The sequence below is a fragment of the Gastrolobium bilobum genome, unplaced genomic scaffold (assembly GCF_033153095.1).
Source record: "Gastrolobium bilobum isolate Gb01-03AN ecotype WA unplaced genomic scaffold, APGP_CSIRO_Gbil_v1 utg41106, whole genome shotgun sequence".
Taxonomy (NCBI): domain Eukaryota; kingdom Viridiplantae; phylum Streptophyta; class Magnoliopsida; order Fabales; family Fabaceae; genus Gastrolobium; species Gastrolobium bilobum.
In genome coordinates this window covers 92,480-104,090 of record NW_026895200.1, presented here as the reverse complement: position 1 = coordinate 104,090, position 11,611 = coordinate 92,480, and the positions used below count along the sequence as shown (strand labels likewise).

Sequence of the window (11,611 nt, the reverse complement as noted above, 5' to 3'; positions counted from 1 at the left end):
ATTTGAAATTTAAACTCAAATATAAATTCAATTTTATCCCAGTTCGTAATTCGAATTCAAAATTCAAAATTCAAAATTCAAAATTCAAATTTCAAATTTCAAAAATTCAAAATTCAAAATTCAAATTCGCCAAAACCTTATTTTGGTCAAGTGAACTCTTTGACTTACTAGGATGCATGCCCCATGGCTTCTTTGGCCTACCATCATATTTGGGCCCATTAGTGTAGAAAACTCTTTCACCAATAATGCCCCAAAAGGGCGATTGTATCAAGTGGGCTTGGAGTCCCTACTCCAACCCAACTTGACTCATAGTCTTGACAAAGCCCAATAACTCATTATTGGCCCAAACTTACTATAACTTGCAATAAGGAATAACCTTTGTGTGTGACCCATTAGGCCCAATTAGTTACTGACATAAATAAATTTTAACCAGTTAAACTCCTTTAAAAGGCTCAATCCATTTAATGACTACATGATACACTAGCAATGCTCTGTAGCCCCAGAACTAATTGAGTTGATCAAGTGATCTACCTTTCTGATTTGGATACCGTGCTAGCATTATCCCTCACATCGTCATTCACATTTAGTCGAGAGCAAGGATAGAGTATCATCTCTCTTTATTGACTAAATATAATATTTCACAAGAACTAAGAATCTTCTTCTACTAACTCTAAGACAGATCATGACTCTTCATGATCTCTTCCTATGCATAGATTCCCGAGTCAACTAGAAGTCATCTCAGCCCTACCGGTCTTTGTTAACGACTAATCCCTTACAGGGGATTGTGAGTCCTTTTGGCATGTCCATCTATACTCATGTATTCGAGTTATACCCAAGAGTACATTGTTCTCCCCATTTTCAGGCGGATAGAGTTGTACAGTCAAAGTATAACTCTAGGACATAGTATTCGATGATATCCTTAAGTCTAGGACGATCTGCACTACCAAACGTTCTGAGACTTTACAAATCCAATGATACTCTCCATAATGAATCATTGTGGAGTCTCTCGGCGGGTCAGTTCAGTGTCCTCGAGTCCTCATGATAATGATCCCTATCATAGATCCCCGAGTGAACACCTGTTCTATTCCTAGGGTCTTTATCTTTAAACTCTTATTAACAATAAAATATTGGCGAGAATTAAATATCATAAAGATAAAGTTTGCTCAAATTTATTAATCATAAAATACTAAATAGAAAAAGGAATTCATCTGATAAAACAGATTATCTCTAGGACATCTATATACTAACAATCTCCCACTTGGCCTAGAGCCAATCAGGTCGACGTGTGAAACCTAAAGACTCATAATGACTATTATGTTTTCTCTGAGAGAGACCCTTCGTCAGAGAATCGGCCAAATTATCATCAGTGGGGACGTAGTCCATATTTATCTCCAATCTTTCAATAATCTTGACACGAGCTGTCGAACTCGTACAAATTAATTAAATCAGGTTTATTAAAATTTTGTAGTAAAGCGTCAACCTGAATCGTCTCTCAAGGAGTTTGCAATGAACTGAATCACTCAATTATAAAAATAAAAATTAAAATGGAAACCTAATGAAAACGGAAACCAAATAAAAATGGAAACTAAATAAAAAGAGAAAATAAGGAGAAACAAAAATTAAAGAAAAACGGAAACTAAAATGGGGGGTTTGAATATGATTGTAAATTTAAACGGAAATGAAAAAAGAGAATAATCAAATTAAAAGCAACCAACCCAAGAATTAGGATTCCAAGGATATCCATCATTGGACAAATAATTACTAAATCATGATTAATCTCAATTGAATCAGAATCCTTATTTTCAATTGAGAACCCTCTCTAAGCGATCGCTTAGCATTTGGTCGAATATGACGCGTCTACTCACGCAATCGCGGAGTATCAACCCGTTCGACTTGAGTTCATTGGGTTAATCAACCTAACCATTAAATCCAATGGTTAATCTCTTTCTTAAGAACGCAATCGCTTATCTCAGATTGAACATCCACAATTGTGCGATGTCAAACCGAGTTGGAAAGAGAAACAAATTTGGTTCAAAATGAGGCGCAGGTCCTCAGGATTCAACCATGGAATCCTCAACCCTTGGGTTGATTAAAGAAAAGAGGAGAGAGAAAAGACGAAAATTCTCTTAATTTCAAAACTGTAAAATTCAAATTCAAACGAAAAAGATTCTCCACAAGGTCCCTACTCTCACCCTTTTAACCCCTAATCAAGCTGGGCTTCAGGCTCTACAAATCCAACCCAAAATAAAAGGAAACAAAACAGAAATAGTGGCTCTGGGCCTCATGTACATTGGGTTAAAAATTATAACTTAAGTCCAAACATCAAAATAAATTTTTTAGCAAAACACGTCCATCTTGGGCTCAGGTTTCAACCATCTTACCGTCCGAATTGGGCTTTAGTAGATGTAATAGAGATTGTAGCCCTATCTATTAGCTGCAAAACGCAATAAGAACCGAGTCAATCGGAGATCTTTAGAGTGAGATATGGTCAAAATACGAAAGTAGTGTAAATCTGGAAAATTATGGCGAAAATCAATTAAACCCAATTAAAATCTAGAATTCTGATTTGACCCAAAAGGCCTTTATTTAATTCAAATAAATCATAAAAATACCACCCAAGAGTAATAAATAAGTGTAACAAAATATGTGTTATCAAATCTCTCGGATGAGGTGATACTTGCAAAGCACATGCTTGGACTTTTGATGAGACCGGGGTTCCGTGCCTTGGGCTATAGCACCAGTGTTGTCACAATACAAAGGGATCAACAATGCTCTAAACCACTCCAAGGTCTGCAACGAACTTCTTGATCCAAAATGCCTCTTTAGCCACTTCTGAAGTCGCTATGTATTCTAACTCAGTAGTAGAGTCTGTCGTGGTCTCTTGCTTGGAACTCTTCCAAGAAATTGCTCCATCATTTAAGGTGTATAAAAAGCCTGACTGAGATTTACAGTCGTCTTTCTCACTCTGGAAGCTAGCATCAGTGAACTCCTTCACTTTCAGCTTATTACTGCCACCATAAACTAGAAAAAAATCCTCCGTCCTTCTCAAGTACTTAAGAATTGTCTTCACGGCCGTCCAGTGTCTCTCTAGGGTCAGACTGGTATCGACTCGTAATGCTTAAAGCGTAACAGACGTTTGGTCTAGTACATAGCATGGCGTACATGATGGATCCAATTGCTGATGCATATGGAATCCTCTCCATGCATTCCTTTTCGGTAGGTGTCTTAGGACACATAGCCTTAGAGAGATGAATGCCATGACCGACAAGAAGAAAATCCCTTTTCGAACCATCCATGCTAAACCTCTTTAGCATCTTGTCTATGTACGTGGATTGGGATAATCCCAGCAACCTCTTGGATCTATCTCTATAGATCTTAATACCTAGTATATAGGCTGCCTCTCCCATATCCTTCATGGTGAATGTAAGAACCTGCACCGTTAATTTAGAAAGTTAATTAATTGATTATGAGAAATTAGAAAATAATTTCATAATTGACCCTAATAATTATGAGAAGGCTTAAATAATTATAGAAAGTAATTAATAATGCTGAAAGTCGCTTTTCTGACGAAAAATGCAGATACCGATTCTGCTCCTCGGTGTAAATGCGTACTGATGAAGTACCCTGTAATATTATAATAAGTTCATGAATATTCCTAGAATAATATGTAGGACTGTGATTTCAAGTTTCAAGTCAAAATAATGAGAACTGCCATAACTGATATTGGCTATGTAAAAGCGCGTATATGAAAGGTGCTACAAAAAATAAAATAAAAATATAAAAAATCTTAGAAAAATAAGTAGGTTCAGAATCCTTAGTTTGGGATTAAATTGCTAAGCGTAGCAATTAGCGCTAATACAGTACGATTAAGACTTAAGTGGCCTATAAATAGCCTTGGCACATGATCCTAGGTCAGATTTTGCACCTCTACGTGAGTCTTTTGCTGAAGCTCCAAACCAGCCAACCTTGCCACCCTTCCTCTCCACTTTGTGAGCCAAGGGATCACATTTTCTCCTGGTTTCTTCACCAAATCTCTTGGGGGTGAGTGTGCTTTGGGCTTGTGAGAGTATAAAGTGCCTCTTTTCTAAGTTTAACATCTGGCTTGTGAGGTCTTTGGGGGCTGACTTCTTAGTGGGAGTCTTGGGAGCCATTGTCATGGCATTTTATGCTTCAAGGTGTGACCTTTGAAGAGAAAGGACCCTCCATGGTGTGCCATTTTCGTGCACATTGAACTCTGAACCTTGAGGAGCTGTTTGATGAGCTCCAAGAGCACTCATTTTTCTGTTTTGAGCCTTGGGTAAGTTCACCTACCTTGATCTTGAGTTTTAGTTGTTTAAAGGTTGAGTCTTGGCATGTTAAAGGGTTAAACAAGTAACCAATCAGTATATGAACTTAAAAGAGAGTAAAAATGCACGCTTTAACGTTTAGGAGTGTTAAAAAATGGAACCTTGGAAGTGATATCTCGCGAAATGCAGAAACTGCATTCTGTCGCAAAAAATCCGGATATTGATATCCGGATATGGGATCTGTGATATCTGGATATGCATATCCGGATATGCCCCCGACATATATCCGAATATTCTAGGTTTTCTAAGAACAGTAGTTGTACTGTTCATACAGAAGGTTGTTATGGGTTTGTGGACCCTAGATTGATGAAGTGGGACTTCTGTAATGATTAATCTAAGTCAGAATCCAAGTGATTAAGGGCTTGTGGCTTTGTGAGAAGCCTAAAGACATGAAACTTAAAGGAAAGGCGTTGTCTTTATGTCATATGCTTGTATGTTTGAATATTGATATGATTGCTGGTACGAAACAGATTGTGATTCTGCTGTGTTTGGGCTTTGAGCTTGTGTGAACTCTTGGCTTGGATAGCTAACTTGCAAGGTAAGCTTTCGTGTCCTCAGTTTTGCCATTGTTGGTTCCAACATACCCCATGGGGAATGGTTATATGCATGATGTGTTTTCATGTTTTGATGTTTAAAATGCTTGTGAGCTGTTAAGTGCAAGGGCCTTATAATATGCATGTATTGTTCCATTTAGACGGTAAGCCTGAGTATGTGGCGTCATACAACACAGTGATCCTGTGGGTGGGTGCAAGTGGCGTCTTGCACCATTTGTGGGGTTGTAGACGTACGTCCTGCATTTCTCTGGCCAGTAGCATAGTTGACACACATGACATGGTTATCTGTTGCATTGCACTAATTTTGGAACTTATACTGTTAAACTGCTTTTAGAACTTATATTGCACATGTAAGTGAGCTTGGGGTGGAGAAATCCTTGAGGACCCCTTGCCTTACTGAGATTTCTGTTTAGAGATCTCACCCCACGTTTGGGGCACTTATTTCAGGTTCAGGTAACCCAGGGATTGTGACCTCTAGCGGCACGAGGCCGGAGCTTAGTTGATTGATTTGCTTGCTGATTACGTTGATGCCTCTGCTTAGTGATTATGTCTTATTCATTACCATGCTGTTTGTTTTGAGACTTGATGAGTATGCTGCTTATTTGGTGAGCATGAAGATTGTCCATGCCCCATTGATTTGACGATGTTTAAGTTTATTTAAGTTGTATAAACTATCAGGATCTGTCTGGTCTACGTGTTGTAGTTCCGAGACTAGAGACACACATCAGCTATATTATTTATTGAGGTTATTCAGTGTAGATAGCTGTTTATTTGCAATTTACATACATGCAATGTTTTGAAAAAGAATTAAGTAATCAACTTGGTAATTGATAATGACGTCATAATTGAAACGAAAAAGATATTCCACATTTTAAATTAAGCGTGGCTTAATACGATGACATGGTAACAAACCGGGTATACACGGGGTGTTACATTTTATGGTATCAGAGCACTTTCTAGGGAAAAGCCTGTATGTATTGCAATAACTTAGAATGTTCTGTTGTGAGTCGTGTCTGTGTGTTCTCTCTATTGGGTTTTGCTATGATGATGCACATGTGACCACAATACGTGGGCCTGATCAACTCATTCTTTGTGTAACTTGTGCAAAGTCATGGTACTACCTCGGAGGAACCGAGACACTAGCGCGGATCAACCTGATCCTGTCCTGGCTGCATTGGCTGAGATGCAGAAGGCTCGATTAGCCGACTAGGAGGCCATGAGAGCGGCAAACCAGGCTATGCTGGACGCCGTCAGAGAGGCAAATAGGAAAGCCACTGAGGATGTATTGGAGGTGAACCGCCTGGCGAACATCACATTTTAATAGAGATTTTGTTGGTTATAACTCTACATATATAGTTATAAAACAACCATTATGCGCACTAGTTGGAACCTATGATTTGCAATTTTTTATTATAAATTGTCATTATCATATTATTTATGTCATTTTTTTTTCAATTGACAATGACACTTTGTAATTGCAAATTCAGTTACAGAAACATTATAACCATGCATATAGAGATTTTGTTAGGATGTGTTTGGTATAGGTTTTATTTTAAGTTTGATGGGGAAGTGAAAGTGGGTATTGAGAAATACAATAGCGGACCTAGAATTTTTTTTAATGTCTGCACACTTAGAATAAAAGAATAAAGAAAAAAAAATTTAAAGAAAATTTTAACTTAATATAAAAAAATAAGGGAAAACTTCAAAAAACCCCTTGAAAGTTTCGTTAGAATCACTTACCCTCTCCCCGAAATTTTTAATCATTCACACCTCTACTTAAATTTTTAATCATTTACACCCCTACTTAATTTTTTTTTATCACTTACCCCCTAACTTGATTTTCCATTCAAAATTAAGGTTAACAGAGTTAATTTTTTTTAAAAAAAACCAAAACTATCCTTAAAAAAAAAGAATTAACCCCTGCATTATCTGAACCTTATTGCTGGCAAGAGATAGTCATTGAGGAGTAGAGTCGCAGCTGCGAGCTTGACCACCTTGACCATATGTGTGAGATGTCGATCATAAGAAGCTCTGGAGCCCTTTGCAAGCTGTGTGTTTCTGGTCTTCAGATAGAGAAAATATTCACTTTCATTGCAGAAAAGTAAACATAATTGCAAGATTTCAATTTACATGGCCCCGTTATTTGGTGTTTAGTGCATATAGGAGGAATCTTAAGATTAAATACTTCACTGGTTAAATATTTCAATTCCCTTTTTTGTTTGCTATTCCAAAAAGATGATCCATATATTCATTTTCTTATTTATAGAGTCGTGCAAGAATGTGCTTTTTTCTTGACAATGAAATATAGGTGGTTTTACACTGCACTGGAACTTAATGGAATCGATTTTTATTTGTTAAAGAAAAAATGTCCCAAATATTAACCTTATTCAATTATACCAATCTACCACGTTACGAGAGTGCACGAATGTCTCACTATATCTAACACTGCAAAGAGGCAGCTTGCCCTCATCGGAAATTAAATTTTACAAACTTATCTTAGATTTATTTATTGGTGTAACTGATATGTTATTATTTGAGCAATGGTGAAAGCAAGCACTAAAAGTTGAGTTCGAATGATATTTTCTGAATCTATTGTTCCATTGTATTCTTTGAAGAAGACCAGTGAATTATTTGTGTTCTATTACATTCTATCTACGGTACTCAAAAAATTTCATTCCATCAACAAAGGTCCACTAGGGCTCCACTCCATGACTATCTCTTGCCAGCATTAAGGTCTATTAGTGCAAGGGTTAATTTTTCTTATTTTGTTTTAAAGATAGTTTTGGTATTTTTAAAAAAAGTTAATTCTGTTAACTTTAATTTTGGATGGAAAATTAAGTTAGGGGGTAAGTGATAAAAAAAAATTTAAATAGGAGTGTAAATGATTAAAAATTTCGGGGAGGGGGTAAGTGATTCTGACGAAACTTTCAGGGGGTTTTTGAAGTTTTCTCAAAAAATAATCAAGAATCAATTAAACTGTTACAATAGAACATTTTGGGTCCTCAACAAAAATTATGAGCTTCAATTTAATCTCTTAGGAGAGAAAAAAAGTCTACTCGTGATCCCTCAGAATTCAAAAATAGATTCAGATAATCAAAATTATGGTCCTCTGAAATTCAAAAAGATACACATTAATCCCTCAAAAGAACTAACATGAGTCTATTTTGAAATTTAAAGGAATCACGAGTCGACTTTTTTTTAAGAAATTAAATTGGATCCTGTAATTTTTGTTGATGATCCAAAATATATAAAAAAAATTTCTCCAAAAATTTTGTGTGTGCACTTGCACACACGTCCGTCCGCCACGGGAGAAATACCATGTTTGGTACAAGTTTGCAACAAAAAAAAAATACTAGGAGATTAGGAAGCATAAGAAACTCTTTTTGTGTTGATTTTTATTATTCCAAAAAACCATTTGAGATATGGTATTTTGGGATAGATGGGGAACTGGAAAAATGGTGAAAAAGTTATGGACCAAATTGACCCTCATAGTGAGTGACTTCACTTTCACAAAAATTTATAATGGGGGTATTGTCATCAATTTAACCTATTTTTCATCATTATTTTACATTCAACCAAACATAGACTATGCAAATTTAAATAAATTTTTTCAGTAATATTTCGGTCAACCAAACAACTTTTTTTAAATTTTTCTATCAAACTTACTTTTCTACCATTTCTCCAGTAATTATATTTCTCTAATAAAAAAAATTTCTCCTCTACCAAAGGTTCCCTAAAAGCAACATAACATTATGGCTGTTTGTTTAGGATAAAAAAATAAAGAGACAACAGTAAAGATATGTGACAGAAAGATTTTTTATATTAATTAATTGTTGCCTTATACAATAATATTAATTACTTCAATATTATAAAAGTTAAAAACATTGGCTGAAAGTGAACCAAAATGAAACAGGAAATTAAATCAAAGAGATTGTACAAAGAAATGACTCAACAACAGAAGTAATTAATATTTAAAAGTTAACAATATTGGCTGAAAGTAAACCAAAACGAAGGAACATAAAACTAAATTAAAGAGACTGTACGAAGAAATGATTCAACAACGGGAGTAACTTCAAAGATTCTGATGCTGGACTCTTGATGAATTAAAAGGAAATAGATGGCTGATCCAAAAAGAAATCATCAAATTCCATTTCTCCATCACAGTATAGAACCTCACTCAATGGAGAAAAATTGCCATGAAAGTTGGATAGAGAATTATTTGCATTACTGACAATAGTTCTACTTTCCAGTAGAGGAATCAGTAAATTCAGTTGACCCACCAATTGGATTAAACTGCACAATATTGTTGCTCTTCTGAAATTGATTAAGCTCAATTGATTTTGGAATGCCTTGCGATAAACTAGAGCTTTGATTTGCAGCAAACTTAGGCAGCTGAATGTTTCCTAGTGATTTTATGGATCTGTTAATATAATGCGACCGAATAGGCCCGGCCAGTTCAGAGGAACCCATTCCTCTCAAATTAAAGCCTGTTGGGCAGTTCAGCCTACCAAACATTCCACCAGATTTATATGAATGTTGTGGTGTAGTTGTTAAGATTCTTCCTGATCCAGACAAAGTGTTAAAATTTTCATGTCTATTTATTGAACTCATTTGCACATAAGGGTTACTGCAACCCAATCCATCAACCATGCTACCTTGATGAGTTGCCTTCTTGAGGGCCAACCTGTATTTCTGCAATAAAAAATAAGAACAAGCTATCTATTAAAAAAAGAAAAAAGAAAAAAGAAAGAAGAACGAGCTTCTGTACAATCATCTGAATGCAAGATAAGGAACAATAGAATTAAAATACAATATTATGACGGTTTGTTTGAGGTAAAACAATTAGATATAGAAGTTTATATAATACAGAATTTTATATAATGCAATCATGGGCAGCTGCACGTAAGGATGTTGGGAGTTTAGCCTTCTTGATGAGTTCAGAGATATTATATGCAATTATCACAATATATGCTTTGGATCAGAGTCACCTATACTACTTCCTAAATTGACATTGTTTAAAATTTTAATAATGATAATATATAAATGATTATCAAACAAAAATTTGTTAAAAATAAAAATGCACAATACCCCCCAATTCAACATTGATCCCGTGCCAAAATTTAAACTAAAGGGATCTATATGCTAAAAGGTGGAGATCATTTGCATTTTAACCATAAATAATTTGAAAGTTTGTGATAAATGAGAAATTTTGAATTCTTACCTGCAGATGGCTTGCTACATGTTCTCTTGTAATTCCTTCAACGTTCATCGAATCAAGTATTTTCATAGGAATAGCCTCTGCATGCAGTTACAGTGAAGAAAGCTAATTAAAAATAATTATATCTATTTTGTGGTATCAAATTGTCACATTTAAGTTTCTTGCTTTTGATTCAAATAAAAAAAGGAAAAGCAAATCTTCATTGTTATATAAACTTACTGTCAATGCCTAGTTGATTAACTGCATCAACAAACTTTTTATGCAACTCAACATTCCAAAGTAAACGAGGCTTCTTCTGAGTTGAGGGTTCCTCATTTTCTTTTCCTTTCTGTTCATCATCTTCCTCATTTGGTTCCTTCCTTTTCTGACACAGCTTTTTGCTATGATAAGCATTAATTTCTGATGCGATTCCTTGACTACCTTCCCCAGCCATAATGGGTCTCCTCATTGGATGGCTTATTCTTATCCTTGCAGTCAATCTTCTTTCGCAGTACATGTTGCCATATGTTTTGCAAAACTTCAATTTTAGGAGGTTTAATTAAATAGTCACATGCACCATGTGTAACACCTTTCATCACTTGCTTCGTATCACTGTCTCCTGACAGCACTGAATCTCGACAAAAAAAAAAAAAAAAACAGCTTATGTTGACCGATAAAATTCATTGCATAATTGCGGGACAACACATTTTTATCAGGCTAGATTTATCTCGAACATTGGGAAGAACAAAATAAAAATTAAAACATATTAAATTTGGAATTTGAAAATTTTTCATCAAGTAAATACCGATAATCTCATGATAAGGAGAAGTAAATATGAAGTTAAATACATGCTAAGACAAAAGTGTTTGAGCTTACTGATGATAGGTAGGTCCATCTCGAGTCCCACAATTTCAAGGAGCTTAAATCCGTCCATGTGTGGCATAATTACATCACTAATAGCAAGATCAAACTTGTTTTTGTTTTCCCTCAACATTTCTAGTGCTTTAATTGACTCAGTAGTTGCAGTAACTGCAAGGATCATAAATCAGACGAGATTTAGAGACTTCCTCCAATATCAAAGTAGATCAACTCACACAAAAAATAAAAGCTTAATCAGAATGGTGGAATTTATAATTTTGACAGTAACATTACAATCTAGGAAAATAAATTAAAAATAAATAAACTTCAAAAAAAATTCAGCTTTTGGAGAATTATGTAACACTTGTATTGCGTAGAAAGCAAATCAATGTTTAAAATAAAGAAAATTATAAACTGGTGTATATATAAGCGACTAAACAAATTATCCATGAACAAAGCCTTAGATCAACTCACAAATAACCAAAGCTTAATCAGAATGCTGGAGTTTATAGTTTTGACAACAATGTAACAACCCAGCAAAAAATATTTCAAAAAATTTCAAATTTCAAAAAAAGTTTCAACTTTAAAAAAATTAAGAAACACTTGTCTTATGCAGAAAGCAAATCAATGTTAAAAATAAACATTATAAACTAATG

General features: G+C 35.0%; 1 protein-coding gene across 1 annotated transcript; it reads right to left on the bottom strand.

Moving 5' to 3' along the window:
• Positions 1–9,139: 9,139 nt before the first annotated feature.
• On the bottom strand, positions 9,140–11,139 carry LOC133299355 (two-component response regulator ORR24-like). Its single transcript, XM_061498817.1, has 5 exons — positions 10,974–11,139; positions 10,585–10,725; positions 10,338–10,397; positions 10,122–10,198; positions 9,140–9,592 (listed from the first exon to the last, which is right to left on the bottom strand). The coding sequence occupies exons 1-5, from the start codon at positions 11,137–11,139 to the stop codon at positions 9,140–9,142; spliced, it is 897 nt and encodes a 298-aa protein (XP_061354801.1).
• Positions 11,140–11,611: the final 472 nt, after the last annotated feature.

Coding starts and splice junctions, on each gene's coding strand:
- LOC133299355 (XM_061498817.1), bottom strand. CDS start 11,139: ATGATCCTTGCAGTTACTGCAACTACTGAGTCAATTAAAGCACTAGAA. Junction 10,398..10,584: donor AAAGAAGATTGACTGCAAGG/ATAAGAATAAGC, acceptor AGCCTCGTTTAC/TTTGGAATGTTGAGTTGCAT. Junction 9,593..10,121: donor ATGTAGCAAGCCATCTGCAG/GTAAGAATTCAA, acceptor TTTTTATTGCAG/AAATACAGGTTGGCCCTCAA.